At 36.6% G+C, this 19551-nt stretch overlaps 1 protein-coding gene across 2 annotated transcripts in view; it reads right to left on the reverse strand.

Annotated features, from left to right (window-relative positions):
- Positions 1 to 19551, reverse strand: part of ALKBH8 (alkB homolog 8, tRNA methyltransferase) — a 62979-nt gene that overhangs the window by 34256 nt on the left and 9172 nt on the right. For both annotated transcript variants that reach the window (XM_060103969.1, XM_060103970.1), the window contains 5 exons: positions 18209 to 18446; positions 15148 to 15279; positions 14057 to 14152; positions 12179 to 12283; positions 10993 to 11063 (listed from right to left, as the gene is read on the reverse strand). In XM_060103969.1, the coding sequence (XP_059959952.1) occupies positions 10993 to 11063; positions 12179 to 12283; positions 14057 to 14152; positions 15148 to 15279; positions 18209 to 18446 (642 nt within the window). The remainder of the gene's footprint in view (positions 1 to 10992; positions 11064 to 12178; positions 12284 to 14056; positions 14153 to 15147; positions 15280 to 18208; positions 18447 to 19551) is intronic.

Here is a 19551-nt window from a genome sequence, read left to right on the forward strand (position 1 = left end):
TGCCCAATTAGAGGCACTTTAGCCATCACTGAATATTCAATAGCTTAAACACCTATGAGATAACATGATCATGCTTATGTGTTTGCAGTGAGACCACTTGCTATCAGCTCTCATTTATCACACTGTGGTTTCATTTGTTTGCAGGTACTGTGAAGTGAAATCCACCACCATCCAAAAAAGGACTCTCAAAGCAAGATCAGTCACAAACCACCTCAGTAAAATTAAGTTTTCCTTTGTACATGATAAGGCTACATAGGTAATGAAACATTTTAGCTTAAATAAAAATTTTTTGGATTTTATCCTTATTTACTTGTTAGATTCTGTCTAGTAGATTATATTCCACAAATATTTTGGGGTGAATAAATGAATGAATAAATTCATCATAAATAATTTATTTGAAAAAATAGGTGGTGTATCTTACATTTTTGGAGAGAAGGCTTCCTAAATTCCATTTATTTATGTCCTGGGCTTTCCTCCTTAAGCAAAATAAATCACCAGATTCATATACACAGATAACCAAAATAAGACAGCTAGCACAACAAGAACAATAGTAGTCATATGTATATCTATTCCTGAGGACCTGGCTATTCCTCATAAGGAAAAACTTACTTACTATAGTACCTACCTCAGGCCTAGTATAGAATAGGTGATTGCTACACAATGAGGTATCACCTCACACCTGTCAGAATGGCGATTATCAAAAAGAAAAGAAATACCAAGTGTTGGCATGGATATGGGAAAAATGCAACCTTGCATGCTCTTGGTAGGAATGTAAATTGGTTCAGCCACTAAGGAAAACAGTATGAAAGTTCCTCAAAAAATTAAAAATAGAACTACTATATGATCCAACAATTCCACTTCTGGGTATTTATTCAAAGGAATAAACACTAACTTGGAAAGATATGTGCTCCCTCATGTGCATTATTTACAACAGCCAAGACATGGAAGCAACCTAAATGTCCAATAATGGATGAAGAAAATGTGAGATACACACATAAACACACATACACACACACACACACACACACACACACACACACACATTATTCAGCCATAAGAAAGGAAATTTTGCCATTTGCGACAACAGGGATGAACCTAGAGTGTATTATGCTAAGTGAAACAAGTCAGACAAGAAAGACAAACATTGGGTTGGCCAGAAAAGTTCATTCCTGCTTTTCTGTAAGATGTTATGATCTCACTTATATGTGGAATCTAAAAAAAACGTAACAAAACAGAAGCAGACTCAGATACAGAGAACTGGTGGTTCCAATGGGGAAGAGGATGGAAGGATGAGTGAAATAGGTTAGGGAGATTAGGAGGTACAAACTTACAAACTTACAAAATAAATTGGTCACGGGGATATAATGTACAGCATTACAATATTATTGACTATATTCTGTATCGCAACATATGGCAACTAGGCTTATCGTGGTAATCCTCTTACAATGTATAAAAATATCAAATTTCTATCCTGTACACCTGAAACTAATATAATATTGTAAGTCAATTATACTTCAATTTTTTTCTAAAAACTGGGAAAAAAAGTATATGTTTCCAGAGACACCAAATGGAGATAACAATTACAGCAGATGATCAGTGCAACTAGAGGTAAGTTTTCCCCTCTTTACAAGTTTTAATTAAAAACTATAGAGGGGGGCAGAGTCAAGATGGCGGTGTGGGAAGATGCAGAGTTCACGTCTCCCCATAACTGGGGTGCCTGCCGGACTCTGGTCGGGGAGCCCAACACCCAAGGAGGATGGTAGGATGTGGGGGAACTGAAGCAGGGAGAAGTGGAGGTTGGACAGGACCGGCACCGCTGAGGGGTGGCTGAGAGGGGACAGGGGCTCCTATGCCTGGAGGGACCCTCAGGGGCTCAGATCAGGGGGGAGTGGGCCCAGCATGTCCCCTACCACATTGGCTGGGGAAGTCTGCCCGGTTCTCAGGCCGGGTCCTATGCCCTCAGAGGTCCCCTCCAGGCTGGGTTGGTCCTGGGGGAGTAGGAGGGAGGCAAGGAGAGATGGATAGGCAGGCAGAAGGAGCCCTTAGGACCAGAGGAGCAGGAAAGGAGCAGAGGGCATTTACCCCTCCCAGTTGGGCACGGGGAGCCTGCTGACCACCCAGGCCAGTCCCCTGCCCTCCAAAGCCCCCTTCAGACCTCATGGGCCCTGGGGGCATATGAGGGAGGCCGCAGAGATCAGCAGAGGCAGGTGGAAAGGGACCTCTGGGATCGGAGAAGCAGGAGAGGAGCGGAGGGCGTTTGCCCCACCCATTCAAGCCCAGGAAGCCTGCAGGGCTACCAGGGCAGGGTCCCCCACCCTCTGAGATCAGGGACAGGAGGCACTCCTGAGCCCCTTCTGTTCTGTTGAGCTTAAGCCCCACCCCCCACCCCACCACAGCCTTTCCCAGCCCTGTTGGTCCTAAGCATAGGCCCACCCACTGCCCAAACATCACCCCTGCTTAGGCCCCACCCTCCACAGCCAAGGCCTCTCCCACCTTTTTTCTTCTTTTTTTTTTACCATCCCGCAGAACTTGTGGGATCTTGGTTCATGAGCCAGGGGTCGGGCCAAAGCTCCTGCAGTGGGAGCTCTGAGTCCAAACCACTGGACTAACAGAGAACCTCAGACCCCAGGGAATATTCATTAGAGTGGGTCTCCTGGAGGTCCTCACCTCAGCACCAAGACCCAGCTCTACCCAACAGCCTAAAAACTGCAGTGTTGGAAGCCACAGGCCAAACAACCAGGAAGACAGGAACACAATCACACTCATTAAAAAAAGGAAAAAAAAAAAGAGAGAGCAAAAAAATATGTCACAGATGAAGGGGCAAGGTAAAAACCTACAAGACCAAAAAAATGAAGAGGAAATAGGCAGTCTACCTGAAAAGGAATTCAGAGTAATGATAGTAAACATGATCTAGAATCTCAGAAACAGAATGCAGACATGGATTGAGAAAATACAAGAAATGTTTAGCAAAGATCTAGAAGAACTAAAGAACAAAAAAACAGAGATGAACAACATAATAACTGAAATGAAAAATACACTAGACGGAATCAATAACAGAATAACTGAGGTAGAAGAACGAATAAGTAAGCTGGAAGACAAAATGGTGGAAATAACTGCCAAGGAGCAGAATAAAGAAAAAAGAATGAAAAGAATTGAAGACAATCTCAGAGACCTCTGGGACAACACTAAATGCACCAACATTCAACTTATAGGTTCCCAGAAGAAGAAGAGAAAAAGAAAGGGTCTGAGAAAGTATTTGAAGAGATTATAGTTGAAAACTTCCCTAACATGGGAAAGGAAATAGTCACCCAGGTCCAGGAAGCACAGAGAGTCCATACAGGATAAACCCTAGGAGAAACACACCAAGACACATATTAATCAAACTAACAAAAATTAAATTCAAAGAAAAAATATTAAAAGCAGCAAGGGAAAAACAATAAATAACATGAAAAGGAATCCCAATAAGGTTACCAGTGGATTTTTCAGCATAAACTCTGCAGGCCAGAAAGGAGTGGCAGGATATACCTAAAGTGATGAAAGAGAAAAACGTACAACCAAGATTACTCTACCCAGCAAGGATCTCACTCAGATTCGATGGAGAAGTCAAAAGCTTTTCAGAAGAGCAAAAGCTAAGAGAATTCAGCACCACCAAACCAGCTTTACAACAAATGCTATAGAAACTTCTCTAGGCGGGAAACACAAGAGAAGAAAAAGACCCACAAAAACAAGCCCAAAACAATTAAGAAAATGGTAATAGGAATATACATATCGATAATAACCTTGAATGTAAATGGATTAAAGGCCCCCCCAAAAAGACACAGACTGGCTGAATGGATACAAAAAACAAGACCCATATATGCTGTCTACAAGAGACTCACTTCAGACCTAGGGCCACATAAAGACTGAAAGTGAAGGGATGGAAAAAAGATATTCCATGCAAATAGAAATCAAAAGAAAGCTGGAGTAGCAATACTCGTATCAGATAAAATAGACTATAAAATAAAGACTGTTACAAGAGATAAGGAAGGACACTACATAATGATCAAGAGATTAATCTAAAAAACAAGATATAACAATTGTAACTGTTTATGCACCCAACATAGGAGCACCTCAATACATAAGGCAAATGCTAACAACCATGAAAGGGGAAATAGTAACACAATAATAGTGGGGGACTTTAACACCCCACTTACACCAATGGACAGATCATCCAAACATAAAATATATAAGGAAACACAAGCTTTAAATGACACAATATACCAGATAGATTTAATTGATATTTATAGAACATTCCACCCAAAAGTGGCAGAATACACTTTCTTCTCAAGTGCACATGGAACATTCTCCAGGATAGATCCCATCATGGGACACAAATCAAACCTCTGAAAATTTAAGAAAATTGAAATCATATGCAGCATCCTTTCTGACCACAACATTATGAGATTGGAAATCAATTACAGGAAAAAAACTGTAAAAAACATAAATACATGGAGGCTAAACAGTGCACTACTAAATAACCAAGAGGTCACTGAAGAAATCAAAGAAGAAATTAAAAAATACATAGAAACAAATGACAACAAAAACACAACGACCCAAAACCTTTGAGACACAGCAAAATCAGTTCTAAGAGGGAAGTTTATAGCAATTCAATCTCACCCCAAGAAACAAGAAAAATCTCAAATAAACAATCTAACCCTACACCTAAAGTAACTAGAGAAAGAAGAACAAAGAAAACCCAAAGTCAGTAAAAGGAAAGAAATCATAAACATCAGAGCAGAAATAAATGAAATAGAAATGAAGAAAACAATAGCAAAGATCAATAAAACTAAAAGCTGGTTCTTTGAGAAGATAAACAATATTGATAAAGCCAGACTCATCAAGAAAAAAAGGGAGAGGACGCAAATCAATAAAATTAGAAATGAAAAGGGAGAAATCACATTTGACACCATAGAAATACAAAGGATTATAAGAGACTACTACAAACAACTATATGCCAATAAAATGGACAACCACGAAGAAATGGACAAATTCTTGGAAAGGTACAATTTTCCAAGACTGAACCAGGAAGAATTAGAAAATATAAACAGACCTATCACAAGTAATGATATTGAAACCATAATTTAAAAATTTCCAACAAACAAAAGTCCAAGACCAGATGGCTTCAAAGGCGAATTCCATCAAACATTTAGAGAAGAGATAACACCCATCCTTCTCAAACTCTTCCAAAAAATTGCAGAGGGAGGAACACTCCCAAATTCATTATATGAAGCCACCATCACCCTGATACCAAAACCAGAAAAAGATATCACAAAAAAAGAAAATTATAGACCAATATCACTGATGAACATAGATGCAAAAATCTTGAACAAAATATTAGCAAACAGAATCCAACAACATATTAAAAGAATCATACACCATGATCAAGCAGGATTTATCCCATGGATGCAAGGATTCTTCAATATACACAAATCAATCAATGTGACACACCATATTAACAAATTAAGGAATAAAAACCGTATGATCATCTCAATAGATTCAGAAAAGCTTTTGACAAAATTCAACACCCATTTATGATAAAAACTCTCCAGAAAATGGGCATAGAGGGAAACTACCTCAACATAATAAAGGCCATATATGACCAACCCACAGCAAACAGCATAAGCAATGGTGAAAAACTGAAAGCATTTCCACTAAGATCAGCAACAAGACAAGGATGTCCACTCTCGCCACTCTTATTCAACATAGTTTTGGAAGTCCTAGCCATGGCAATCAGAGAAGAAAAAGAAATAAAAGGAATACAAATTGGAAAAGAAGAAGTAAAACTGTCACTGTGTGCAGATCATATGATACTATACATAGACAGTCCTAAAGATGCAACCAGAAAACTACTAGAACTAATCAGTGAAATTGGTAAGGTTTCAGGATACAAAATTAATGCACAGAAATCTCTGGCATTCCTATAAACTAATAACAAAAAAATCAAAAAGAGAAATTAAGGAAACACTCCCATTTACCATCACAACAAAAAGAATAAAATACGTAGGAATAAACCTGCCTAAGGAGGCAAAAGACTTTTACTCAGAAAACTATAACACACTGATGAAAGAAATCAAAGATGACATAAACAGATGGAGAAATACACCATGTCCTTGGAATGGAAGAATCAATATTGTGAAAATGACAATACTACCCAAAGCAATCTACAGATTCAATGCAATCCCTATCAAACTACCAAGGGCATTCTTCACAGAATTAGAACAAAAAATTTTACAATTCATAAGGAAACATAAAAGACCCCGAATAGCCAAAGCAATCTTGACAAAGAAAAATGGAGTTGGAGGAATCAAGCTCCCGATTTCAAACTACACTACAAAGCCACAGTAATCAAGACAGTATGGTGCTGGCACAAGAACAGAAATATAGATCAATGGTAAAGGACAGACAGCCCAGAAATAAACCCACACACATATGGTTACCTAATTCATGACAAAGGAGGCAAGAACATACAGTGCAGAAAAGATAGCCTCTTCAGTAAGTGCTGGGAAAACTGGGCAGCTACATGTAAAAGAATGAAATTAGAACACTCCCCAACACCATACACAAAACTAAACTCGAAATGGATTAAAGACCTAAATGTAAGACCAGACACTATAAAACTCTTAGAGGAAAATATAAGTAGAACACTCTATGACATAAATCACAGCAAGATCTTTTTTGACCCACCTCCTAGAGAAATGTAAATAAAAACAAGAATAAACAAATGGGACCTAATGAAACTTAAAAGCTTTTGCACAGCAAAGGAAACCAACCATAAACAAGACGAAAAGACAACCCTCAGAATGGGAGGAAATATTTGCAAATGAACCAATGGACAAAGGATTAATCTCCAAAGTATACAAACAGTTCATGGAGCTCAATATCAAAAAAACAAAGAATTCAATTAAAAAAAGGGTAAAAGACCTAAATAGACATCTCACCAGAGAAGACATACAGATGGCCAAGAGGCACATGAAAAGATGCTCAACATCACTAATTATTAAAGAAATGCAAATCAAGACTACAATGAGGTATCACCTCACACCAGTCACAATGGCCATTATCAAAAAATCTAGAAACAATAAATGGTGGAAAGAGTGTGGTGAAAAGTGAAGCCTCCTCCACTGTTGGTGGGAATGTAAACTGATACAGCCACTATGGAGAACAGTATGGAGGTTTCTTACAAAACTAAATATAGAACTACCATATGACCCAGCAATCCCACTAATGGGCATATACCCTGAGAAAACCATAATGCAAAAAGAGACATGCACCACAATGTTCATTGCAGCACTATTTACAATAGCCAGGACATGTAACCAACCTAAATGTCCATCGACAGATGAATGGATAAAGAACATGTGGCACATATATACAATGGAATATTACTCAACCATAAAAAGAAACGAAATTGAGTTATTTGTAGTGGGGTGGATGGACCTAGAGTCTGTCATACAGAGTGAAGCAAGTCAGAAAGAGAAAAACAAATACCATATGCTAACACATATATGTGGAATCTAAAGGGAAAAAAATGGTACTGATGAACCTAGTGGCAAGGCAGGAATAAATACGTAGACATAGAGAATGGACTTGAGGACATGGGGGAGGGGAGGGGGAAGCTGGAGCGAAGTGAGAGTAGCATCAACATGTATACACTACCAAATGTAAATGGCTAGTGGGAAGCAGCAGCATAGCACAGGGAGATCAGGTAGGTGCTTTGCAATGACCCAGAGATGTGAGATTGGGAGGGTGGAAGGGAGGCTCAAGAGGGAAGGGATATGGGGATATATGTATGCATATGGTCGATTCACTTTGTTGTACAACAGAAACTAACACAGTATTGTGAAGCACTTATACCCTAATAAAGATCTATTAAAAAAATAAAAACTATATAATGGGACTTTCCTGGTGGTCCAGTGCAGGGGGTGCGGGCTCGATCCCTGGTCAGGGGGAGCTAAGATCCCACATGCCTCATGGCCAAAAAACGAAAACGTAAAACAGAAGCAATATTGTCACAAATTCAATGAAGACTTTAAAAATGGTCCACATCAGAAAAAAACAACTATATAATGAACTTTTAGGGCGTTGGAGGAACACTTAGGCCCCATTTTTTATATTTCCCTAGGAATGGAGAGAATCTCTATAGGAGTGAAAGTAATAAGAACAAACCTCGCTTTTCTCCATTCCTTCACTTCCAACTCCCCAGGAGAGAAGGCATACCTCAGCGGATTGGTTAGCCTGGAGCCAAACCTGCTTGGATTAGCCCTTTCCTCTCTCTTTCTCAAATCCCGCTGGTTTGCAGAATCTAATTTATGCTTCTTCATGTCCTCTGTTATAGTGGCAGCCTCTGCCTCTATAGGAAAGGTCTCCAGTTGTACCACTGTAAAGGACAGTATGTCTAATTCATAGGTGAATTATTAATAAGTCCACTTGGCTACAGATCCAAAGCCATGATCTTCCATGTTTTCTCAGTAGTTAACTTGACAATCTGATATTCATTTATCTTTCATTTCATTTCTCAATTGGTTACACAGGAGGAAAAATCAAAGATGTTCTTTACTGGTCCCCTAAAGCTACAAGCCAGGATAAGAGGTAAAATTAAAATAAACCAGACAGAGAAGAGCTCTTTTCCCTTCCTGTCCTCATTATTTTTGAAAGCACTTAATAAGAATCCACACATGTAGTTGATAAGATGGTTCTGTCTTATCAAATACACTAGCTCTGTAGTCACAGTATCGACATAATCACACAAGCTCAGCAAAAGTTAAGAAGCCAAAGCACTGTAGTTAGTGATGGGAAGTAAGCAAATGCAAAAAAAATACTAGTAAACAGTATTTGCATCCAGGAACAAGATCAGATTTTGAAACAACCTCATATTTTAAAGATTCCTGTAGATTTGAAATTCTGATTTTTTTTTAATTGGAGTATAATTGCTTTACAATGTTGTGTTAGTTTCTGCTGTACAATGAAGTGAATCAGCTATATGTATATCTATATCTCCTCCCTCTTTTTTTAAATAAATTTATTTATTTATTTTGTTTATTTATTTTTGGCTGCATTGGGTCTTCGTTGCTGCGCGCGGGCTTTCTCTAGTTGCGGCAAACGGGGGCTACTCTTCGTTGCGGTACACGGGCTTCTCATTGCAGTGGCTTCTCTTGTTGTGGAGCACGCGCTCTAGGCGTGCAGGCTTCAGTAGTTGCAGCACGCAGGCTCAGTAGTTGTGGCGCACGGGCCCAGCTGCTCCACAGCATGTGGGATCTTCCCAGACCAGGGCTCGAACCCACGTCCCCTGCATTGGCAGGCAGACTGTTAACCACTGAGCCATCAGGGAAGTCCTCTCCTCCCTCTTGGACCTCCCTCCCAACACCCCCATCCCACCCATCTAGGTCACCACAGAACACCGAGCTGAGCTCCTTGAGCTATACAGCAGGTTCCCACTAGCTATCTATTTTACACATGGTAGTGTATTTATGTCAAACCTAACCTCCCAATTCTTCCCACGTTCTCCTCCCCCGCCATGAACACATGTCCGTTCTCTATGTCTACATCTCTATTCCTGCCCTGCAAATAGGTTCATCTGTACCCTTTTTCTAGATTCTACATATATGCGTTAATATACGATAATTGTTTTTCTCTTTCTGGCTTACTTCACTCTGTATGACAGACTCTAGGTCCATCCACATCTCTGCAAATTACCCAATTTCGTTCCTTTTTAGGGCTGAATAATATTCCATTGTACATATGTATCACATCTCAAAATGTCATTGGACATTTTGGTTGTTTCCATGTCCTAGCTACTGTAAACAGTGCTGCAATGAACAATGGGGTACATGTGTCCTTTTCAATTATGGTTTTCTCAGGGTATATGCCCAGTAGTGGGATTGTTGGATCATATGATAGTTCTATTTTTAGGTTTTTAAGGAACCTCCATACTGTTCTCCACAGTGGCTGTATCAGTTTACATTCCCACCAACAGTGCAAAAGGGTTCCCTTTTCTCCACACCCTCTCCAGCGTTTATTGCTTGTAGATTTTTTGATGATGGCCATTCTAACCAGGGTAAGGTGATACCTCATTGTAGTTTCGATTTGCATTTCTCTAGTAATTAGAGATGTTTAGCATCTTTTCAAGTGCCTCTTGGCCATCTGTATGTCTTCTTTGGTGAAATGTCTATTTAGGTCTTCTGCCCATTTTTTAATTGGGTTGTTTTGTTTTGATATTGAGCTGCATGAACTGTTTGTATATTTTGGAGATTAATCCTTTGTCCGTTGCTTCATTTGCAAATATTTCCTCCCATTCTGAGGTTGTCTTTTCGTTTTATGGTTTCCTTTGCTGTACAAAAGCTTTTAAGTTGATTTCTATCTAAAATTCTATCTGCAGTTTCCAAGGATTGCTTTAAATCACACTTTTGATAGCTTCTTTAGCAGTTCAAATAAAGTACAGCTATTAAAAACAAGTCAATGAATAAACATGAACCTCTTATTCTTCATTTGTAAAGATAAGGGCATTACCCTCTACTACTCAAAGTTGTGGAAGGGACTGAATCATATACGTGAAAAAGTTTATCACAATTCCAGGCACTTACATTTTAGTTTTGTTTCTTTTATCTATAGCCTGCAGCTACTATCTTTAGCCACTAGATGGTAATGCTGCTACAGTAAATTATTGCAAAATGGAAGTCTGGATTTTATTTAACTTCTAAAAGTAAAATGTGTAAAAATTAACTTACAGGACTTTTCCTGGCATCTGATGAAGTGATAGATAAAACTTTGGACACCTAAAAGAAGAGACTGTGATAATTTCACAGTCTGTAAGAAATGAAACTGTTAATGGTGCCTTTACATTTCATTTTTAAATCTTAATTCACTTGGATTAAGAAATGTGAGAAATCCTATGAAAAGGGCATTGTATAAGGTAAGGCATTTGTTGATAGCTAATAAAAATGTTTGAATATTTACCTCTGACCCCAAACTGAGAGAAAGGATCTCATCCTCAAACGCAGAATGCGTGTCAACATGAGCAGGAATTCCTGAGATAGAAGATAGGATAACAGGTCACTTCATTTTTCCTTTTAGTAGATTTAAGACAACTCTAAATATAGCCTCACAGTATTACAGTGAAAATATCATTTGATAAACTGGAATGTACTGTAATTTTAGTTAAAAGGAAACATTTAAGGTGAATGTGAATAAAATTAAACTAAGTCTAAACTAAAAATATAACTTCATGTTAAAGCACCATTGTGATCTGACTGTAAAATCAAGATTTGAGAGTCACTCCTTACCTAGAACATTTACTCAATCCCAGCCCAAGAGGAAGTGTGAAAGATAACTAACAAAGTCATTTTGACCTCTGAATACTGGATTCCCAAGTACTTGTAGAACAAAAACAACAGCCAGGTGTGAAGACTAATCTTATCAATAATTAAGATATGGCTTCTTCCACCAGTTTCTCAAGCTATGTTAAATGAGTATCTCTTACTAGAAAGGAACTTTGCTACATGGTGAGAGTACCTAAAGCTAGTAAGACACAATCTCTGTCCTCAGGGAGCTTATAGACCAATGGAAAGACTGATAGGTAAATAAGCTATCATAAAACATCCTGATAAATGCAGAGAAGGAAAAAAACCCACAACTCCTGCCATTAATAAAACCCTCAATATCATTTGATTAGTACAAATATCAGACGAAGATGCTGCTAACAAGTGCAAAAAATCAATAACCTAAAGATTTTTTACTAAAATGTCATCCTAGAATTGTCTTCCACATTCTCAACAGAAGAGAAAGAAGAGCATGATGATCCAACCAGTTAGCCTTCTTCTATGTACGTGTAAATTATTTGATTTCTTCCATTTTACATGCCTCCTTTGTTTTTAAAGCAATCTTCTCCCTCTCTAAAAACAAATGTTGAGGGAGAACAAAAGAAAATCACAAATAGCAACTGTGTTTGTTTACACTTAGAGATGCAAATTCCTCAAGAGACTGAGTGTAGAATTGCAAATGGATTGAAATCAACAGAGGTAACAAACATAAGCAAATTAAGAGTGGGTTCAAGCTAAAAAATACTATCTTTGATCTTAGAGAGTTATATAACCCCCTTAGTTATGAAATATATGACTGGAATTTTAGAAGAAGAAATATTCACCATGCCCAGGTTCATACTGGTTAACAGTCAGTTGATCAGGTTTATGTTTAATGAAACCTTCCTTCAACCATTTCTCCAAAATGCTACCACAAATGTCCGGAAGACCTGAAACCAGTAATCATAAAGGTGAAACATATTAAAATATTTACTTTGCATGTTTTACCCAAGAATGAAAAAATAGTCACTATGATAAAAATCACACAGCTTTTAGTTCAGTGGTCAGATTCAAACATAACAGTAAACTCACAAGCAAAGTAAAATAAAAACAAAATATTAAGAATCTTTTAAAGTTATTTTATTGATTTTATCAAATAAGATGTACAAAAGAACAATTTTTCAGACAACAATTTTGGTATTTTGTAAAACAGAAATAAGATTATAAAATTTACTATATTATATACTGGAAATTGGCCTGACCACTTTCTTTTTTGTTATTTTAAATTATTAATTTACTTTAAATTTAATTATTTTAAATTATTTCTCTTTAAAAAACATGCTTTTCAAAGTGGAACTAACTTACTTTTATTGGAGTCATAAATGTTATTTCATGAGGCAAAGGAAATCTTTAAGTAAGATGCAAGTCATAAAAATACAGATAAATTTAACACCAATGAAGAATTCTAACAAAGTATTAATATCCTGATTATATAGTAAATTCTTATTAATATATTTGACCACCCATTAGAAAAAACTGGTAAAGAAGATGAAAAAGAATTCACAGAAAAGGAAATAAAAATGGCGAACCTCACTAGTAATCAGGTGATTATAAAGTTAAAAGTTTTACAATATCACATGCTGCTAGGGGTAGGGGGAAGGAGGTACACACTTCGTGAGAGTATGTTGGTATAGCTTTTTTAGGGTGCAATTTGTCAGGGTCTATTGACATTTTTAAATGAACATAACTCTGACACAATTCTAATTTAGTAGTTTCCCTTGAGCAACTCTTGCTTTAATGAATAAAGAGGTGTATACAAAGATATTCACTGCAGCACAACTTGTAAAAGCTAAAAACTAGAAATAACCTAAATGTCTAGCAAAAGGAAATTAACTGAATAAGCTATTATTGAACATTCAATAAAATGAAAACCTATATAAGATCTCTAAGACATTCTGTGATAATGTGGTAATATATGAATATACAATTTATAACATACAATGTAATGCTATGTGTTAACACCTATATACGTTTACAGGTTATTTGGATGTAAACTCATTTATAAGGATTGAAATAGTATACACTAAACTGTTAATGGTACTACTTCTGAAGAGGAGTATGGGAGTATGGATAGTGTTCAAGAGAAATTAAATTTAGCTTTATTTGTATGTATAACATTTTTAACACAAAACTATACTGTTTAGTTAATTAAAATGGTTTAAATTTAATCAACTGTTTCATAAGTTTACCTACAAATGACAAATGAAAAATAATCTCAACCATGATATCCTAATATTAATCTTTTTTTCTGTACCAGCCCTTATTATTAACAGTTACTGGGTTTCCCTGGTGGTGCAGTGGTTAAATCTGCCTGCCAATGCAGGGGACATGGGTTCGACCCCTGGTCCAGGAAGATCCCACATGCCGTGGAGCAACTAAGCCTGTGTGTCACAACTACTGAGCCAGCACTCTAGAGCCCACGAGCCACAACTACTGAGCCCACGTGCCACAACTAGTGAAGTCTATGCACCTACAGCCCATGTTCCGCAACAAGAGAAGCCACCGCAATGAGAAGCCACAACAAAGAGTAGCCCCAACTTGCCACAACTAAAGAAAGCCTGTGTGCAGCAATGAAGACCCAATGCAGCCAAAAATAAATAAATTAAATAAATTAATTAAAAAAAATTTTTTTAATGTATAAAAAAAACACAACAATTACTTACCCCCAGGTAATGGCTTATCTTTATCTACATGGTTGTTCTCATAGTGGAATTCGTAGCCAAAATGCTTTACTCTTCTGTGTTTTAAGGATTTTTGAACTGTATGAAGAGAAGAAAGTAAACTATTTAGGAGAAAAAGAATTTCATTCCTCATATATTTCAAAGTCAACTTTATGAATAAGGATTGGTTTAGTAATGGTAACTTTTGTTAACTTGCTAAATTATTGTCTTTAGTAAAATGAAACATTCTACCTCATAGCTGCTATTAAGTCTAAAATTGAAACAAACTTTTAAGGGTTTTACCCAGTCAATCTGAAAGAGCTAAACATGTCCACTGCCACTCACAAGATTGCTAATGATCTGGAAAAGAGTCAAAGTAGCTAATTTGTAAATTTCTCCAGGAGGTTCTTACTACATTATAATGATATGTTACTGAACTGCTGATTCCTCATAGGAAATTTGTCTTAGGGTAGAGAGAACCAAATAAGACAATATAGGGTTGTCCCTGGCTATCCTTGGGGGATTGGTTCCCTCACATACTAAAATCCAAGGACGATAAAGTCTCTTACATAAAATAGTGCAGTATTTGCATGTAACCTACATACAACTTTCACATCCTCCAGCATGCTTTAAATCATCTCTAGATTACTTACAATACCTAGTATAATGTAAATGCTATGTAAAATAGTTGTAAATAACAATGTAAATGTTATGTAAATAGTTGCCAACATGCGGCAAGTTCAAGTTTTGCTTTTTGGAACTTTCTGGAATTTTGCTTTTTTTTCCAAATATTTTCAATCCATGGTTGACTGAATTCATGGATACGGAACAGACAACCAACTGTATATAAAATAGCTTATAAATGTTAGTTCCACAAATGCTGACTAATAAATATTAATCAGTTTGGAGTTTTAAATTGATATCTATATAAACGCTATTTATTATTAATGCTCTTAAGAACTGTTGGTATGACTTACCTAACATTGTATCCAGGGTACTTTCAGTAATTTTGAGGAAATAGAGTTTTAATAAACCAAAGGAGGATAAGGCATTTTGCAGAAACTTTTAAATACCAGATTTAAAGTTTTACTTACAATTTTGATTGTCTGTATCCTCTGTCCAGTTAACACTTTCCAAAAGCATTTTCTCATCCTCAGAAGAAATAATGTCTTCTATTACCATGAGGCCTGGAGGCAAGGCTTGAAGCCCCAACTCTTTCCACTGTGCTGTGGGAAATGAAATTAAAATAGTCAAAATACAAAACATAAAGTTCTTATAGACAAATAATTCTGTCCAATAGCCATTTATCAGTTCATAAAACCCCAAACCTTATTTTTAGAAATAAGAATGCTGAAAGGCACACAACATATTAAAAACAGAAAAATAAAGGCCAAGATAAAAATTATGGTACATTTTATCCAATGCAATTACCAATAGCAAATAGAACAGTATTTACTTAAATATTTTGTTTGAACACGATTAAGCCACTTTTTAAATCTCACTAAGAAAAAAGGTTTCTCATAATATCGACAGTATGCACCTCCATAAACAAACCAGATTCTAAATATTGAATACAAAAATTTAAATACTCATTTTTGCTCCTATGGTCAAGTAATAGAAGAGTGTAAAACAACAGTGTGGTGGTTTCTTAAAAAATTAAATATAGAGTTGTCATATGACTCAGCAATCTCACTCCTGGACATACATCAGGACAAAACTATAATTCAAAAAGATACATGCACCCCAATGTTCATAGCAGCACTATTTACAATAGCCAAGACATGGAAGCAACATAAATGTCCATTGACAGATGAATGGATAAAGAAGATGTGGTAAATACACACACACACACACACACACATACACACACACACACACACACACTGGAATACTACTCAGCCATAAAAAAGAATGAAATAATGCCATTTGCAGCAACATGGAAGCACCTAGAGATTATAATACTAAGGGAAGTAAGTGAGAAAGAGAAAGAAAAATACCATATGATATCACTTATATGTGGAATCCAAAATATGACACAAATGAAACAGACTCACAGACATAGAGAATGCACTTGTGGTTGGTTGCCAAGGGGGGCGGGCAGTGGGAGAGGGATGGTTTTGGGCGTTTGGGATTAGCAGATGCAAACTATTATATATAGAATGGATAAACAAGGTCCTACTGTATAGCACACGGAACTATATTCAATATCCTGTAGTAAACTATTATGGAAAAGAATATGAGAAAGAATATATATGTATACATACATATATATTCTTTCTCATATTCTTTTCCATATATATACACACACATATATATATATATATATATATATATAACCGAATCACTTTGCTGTACACCAGACACTAACACAACTTCGTAAATCAACTATACTTCAATAAAAAATACATTAAAAAAATACATCTGGGGGCTTCCCTGGTGGCGCAGTGGTTGAGAGTCCGCCTGCCGATGCAGGGGACACGGGTTCGTGCCCCGGTCCTGGAAGATTCCACATGCCGTGGAGCGGCTGGGCCCATTAGCCATGGCCGCATAGCTTGCACATCCGGAGCCTGTGCTCCGCAACGGGAGAGGCCACAACAGTGAGAGGCACGCGTACCGCAAAAAAAAAAAAAAAAAAAAAAAAAAAAAATCTGGATCTAATACAGGATTTCAAATAAAAAACACTCCAAAACTCATTTCATGCAATTTCTTACAGTGTTCAACATGCTGAATGGGGGAAAACCCAAGGACAATATTTTTTGATTAAGACTTATTCCTACAACATTGTAAAACAACTGTACCCCAATTAAAAAAAAAAAGACTTATTCCTAAAGCATACAATTTTCAAAAACTGATCACAAACACAAAACGAAAAAATCTAGTTTTCAAAATCTGAAAGCTTAAGTCAGATTTAAAATTAAGTACATATATGGATTTCCCCAGTAGCGCAATGGTTAAGAATCCGCCTGCCAATGCAGGGGCCATGGGTTCAATCCCTGGTCCGGGAAGATCCCACATGCCACGGAGCAACTAAGCCTGTGCACCACAACTACTGAGCCTGTGCTCTAGAGCCCGCGAACCACAACTACTGAGCCCATGTGCCACAACTACTGAAGCCGGCACGCCTAGAGCCCATGCTCCACGACAAGAGAAGCCACCACAGTGAGAAGCCCATGCACGGCAACGAAGAGTAGCCCCCACTCACTACAACTAGAGAAAGCCCACGTACAGCAACAAAGACCCAACTGCAGCCAAAAATAAATAAATTAAAATAAATAAATTTTTAAAGAAATTTTTAAAATTAAGTACCTATAGACACTGAGAATTATAACTTCTAAAATATATCTTTAAAGGAGTTAAAATTTCCTTTGAACCTTATTTTATAAAACATAAATCTGATCATATTCTACTCACCTACCCACTCCCAGCATATCTAAACAAAACTCTTTAATTGCCTAAATAGGTGGCAAATGAATATAATAGGAGGAGATTAGAAGTCTAAGTTCATCTCAATGTATCTCATTTCCACGGCTCAGTGGTGAAAAGATGTAATAATCCCTGCAGCAATTCTGTAAATCAGTCTACAAAGCTTTTATTTAAATTAGTTAACTTAATTAATTTAAATAAAATTAAATTTAAGAACCAAACAATCGTGTTAGACAGTACAGATATAAAATATGAACATATTTCCATCATCACAGAATGTTCTACTGGACATCGCCACTCTAAAGCTTTGGGGATCTTTGGTAGCTAAAGCTGCTCCTCCATAATCATGAACCTTGGCACATAATCATTTGGATCACAATTAATTCCTAAGTGATTAATTGAAAGCTTGTGGGTAGACACTGTAAAATAAATTGGTGATCTAAATCCTCAACAATAAATTTTGAAAGACACAATTAGATAGCAGGGCTCCAAAATAACATGCATACATAATAAATATATTGTTAGGTTGGTAAGCTATGTCTAAATCACCTCCCTTCAACTACTAGTCCCATGCCTGTACAAACTAGGCACTTAAAGAATGTTTGTTAAACAAAAAGGGGTTGCTTAACTGACGTTCAATTTTGTTTCACAATAACTGAAACTTCTGAGGTATGAAAAGAAAACTCACACAAAAGCAAAAACCATTTTTAAAAAGATACTTGTATGATATACCTTTTTCCACAAAATTCAAGTACAGAATAATCTTTTGTCCTAAGTCATCCACTATTTCTTTTCCACTGAGAGTATCATAGGCTTTCTTGGATTCTTCTACAGTTTTGTATCTTACAAATGAGTAGGGCTTATTAGGTGGCATTAAGAGAGCATCCACCAATCCACATTTCTCTAACACCGGGAGCAGTTGGTTCCTACTCACGCGGTTACCCAAACCACCATTGGCAACAATCAGGCTCTAAAAAAAACAAAAAAAGAAAGTAACATGAGCAATTGATATCAACCTGTTATTTTTAAAATTTAAAAATAAGATATTGTAAATAATACTGATTTTTAATAGCCTTTTCAGTAAAATATTCATTTCTTAATGACCATATACATACAAATTAAAAGATAACTTTCACTGTTCATAAATTTAACATAATGAAACAGAAAGAGGAGGCAGAGAGAAGAAACAAGGATTTACATAATACTTGCTTTTTTGCTAGACACTGTGCTATATGTTTTTACCTACTCAATCTTCATTAACATATTCTTTACAACAATCCTACAAAGTGGGTAATATAAGCCCCACTTCATACAGAAAGAAACTAAAAATCAGAAAAATGAGGTTAAGGTGGTGATTAGTTGGAGCTGGGTTTCAAATTTACTTCTGTCAGTTTCCAGAATCCATACTTTTCGATATAACCATTATACAATGTTTACTAAAAGCTAAAGGTAAAGGTACTGGCTGGAAGAAGAAACAATTACAAGTTCTATTGAACATAAAACAGGAAAAATTTCCTCTGTTTGTGGGTTATTCAGTCATTCTGCAATTAAATTTTTTTCCTTTGTAAATATCATGCTTACTTCCTGTCATTTGCAATCCTGTTCAACTTTACTCAAGGAATTAGGTAGGGGAGGTCTCCTATTTTTATTCTGATGTTTATGGCCTAGTGCCATTATAGTCTCTGTACCTAAAAAACATTCTACACAGCATTAAGATCTTTAAACTCTGTAGCATAACAAAAGTAAACAACTGATGGCCTACGCTCTTCAGTTTCATCATTTATACCAGGTATTGGCAAAACTTTTCTGAGAAGGGCCAGATAGTAAATATTTTAAGCTTCACAGGTCATATAAGCCTCTGCCACATAGTCTTGTTATATTTTTAAACAACCCTTAAAAATGTAAAACTCATTCTTAGCTCACAAGCCAGATTTGACTTGAAGACAGTAGTCTGCCAACACCTGATTTATATGAAGCTGGAGTGTAGAACATAATGTTTTAGCTTCATATGCATAAAATGGGAATATCTAGAACCCTGTTTTAAAAGAATATAAAACAATTATTATAAAATTGGA

The sequence above is a fragment of the Mesoplodon densirostris genome, chromosome 7 (genome assembly GCF_025265405.1).
Source record: "Mesoplodon densirostris isolate mMesDen1 chromosome 7, mMesDen1 primary haplotype, whole genome shotgun sequence".
In the NCBI taxonomy this organism is placed as follows: domain Eukaryota; kingdom Metazoa; phylum Chordata; class Mammalia; order Artiodactyla; family Ziphiidae; genus Mesoplodon; species Mesoplodon densirostris.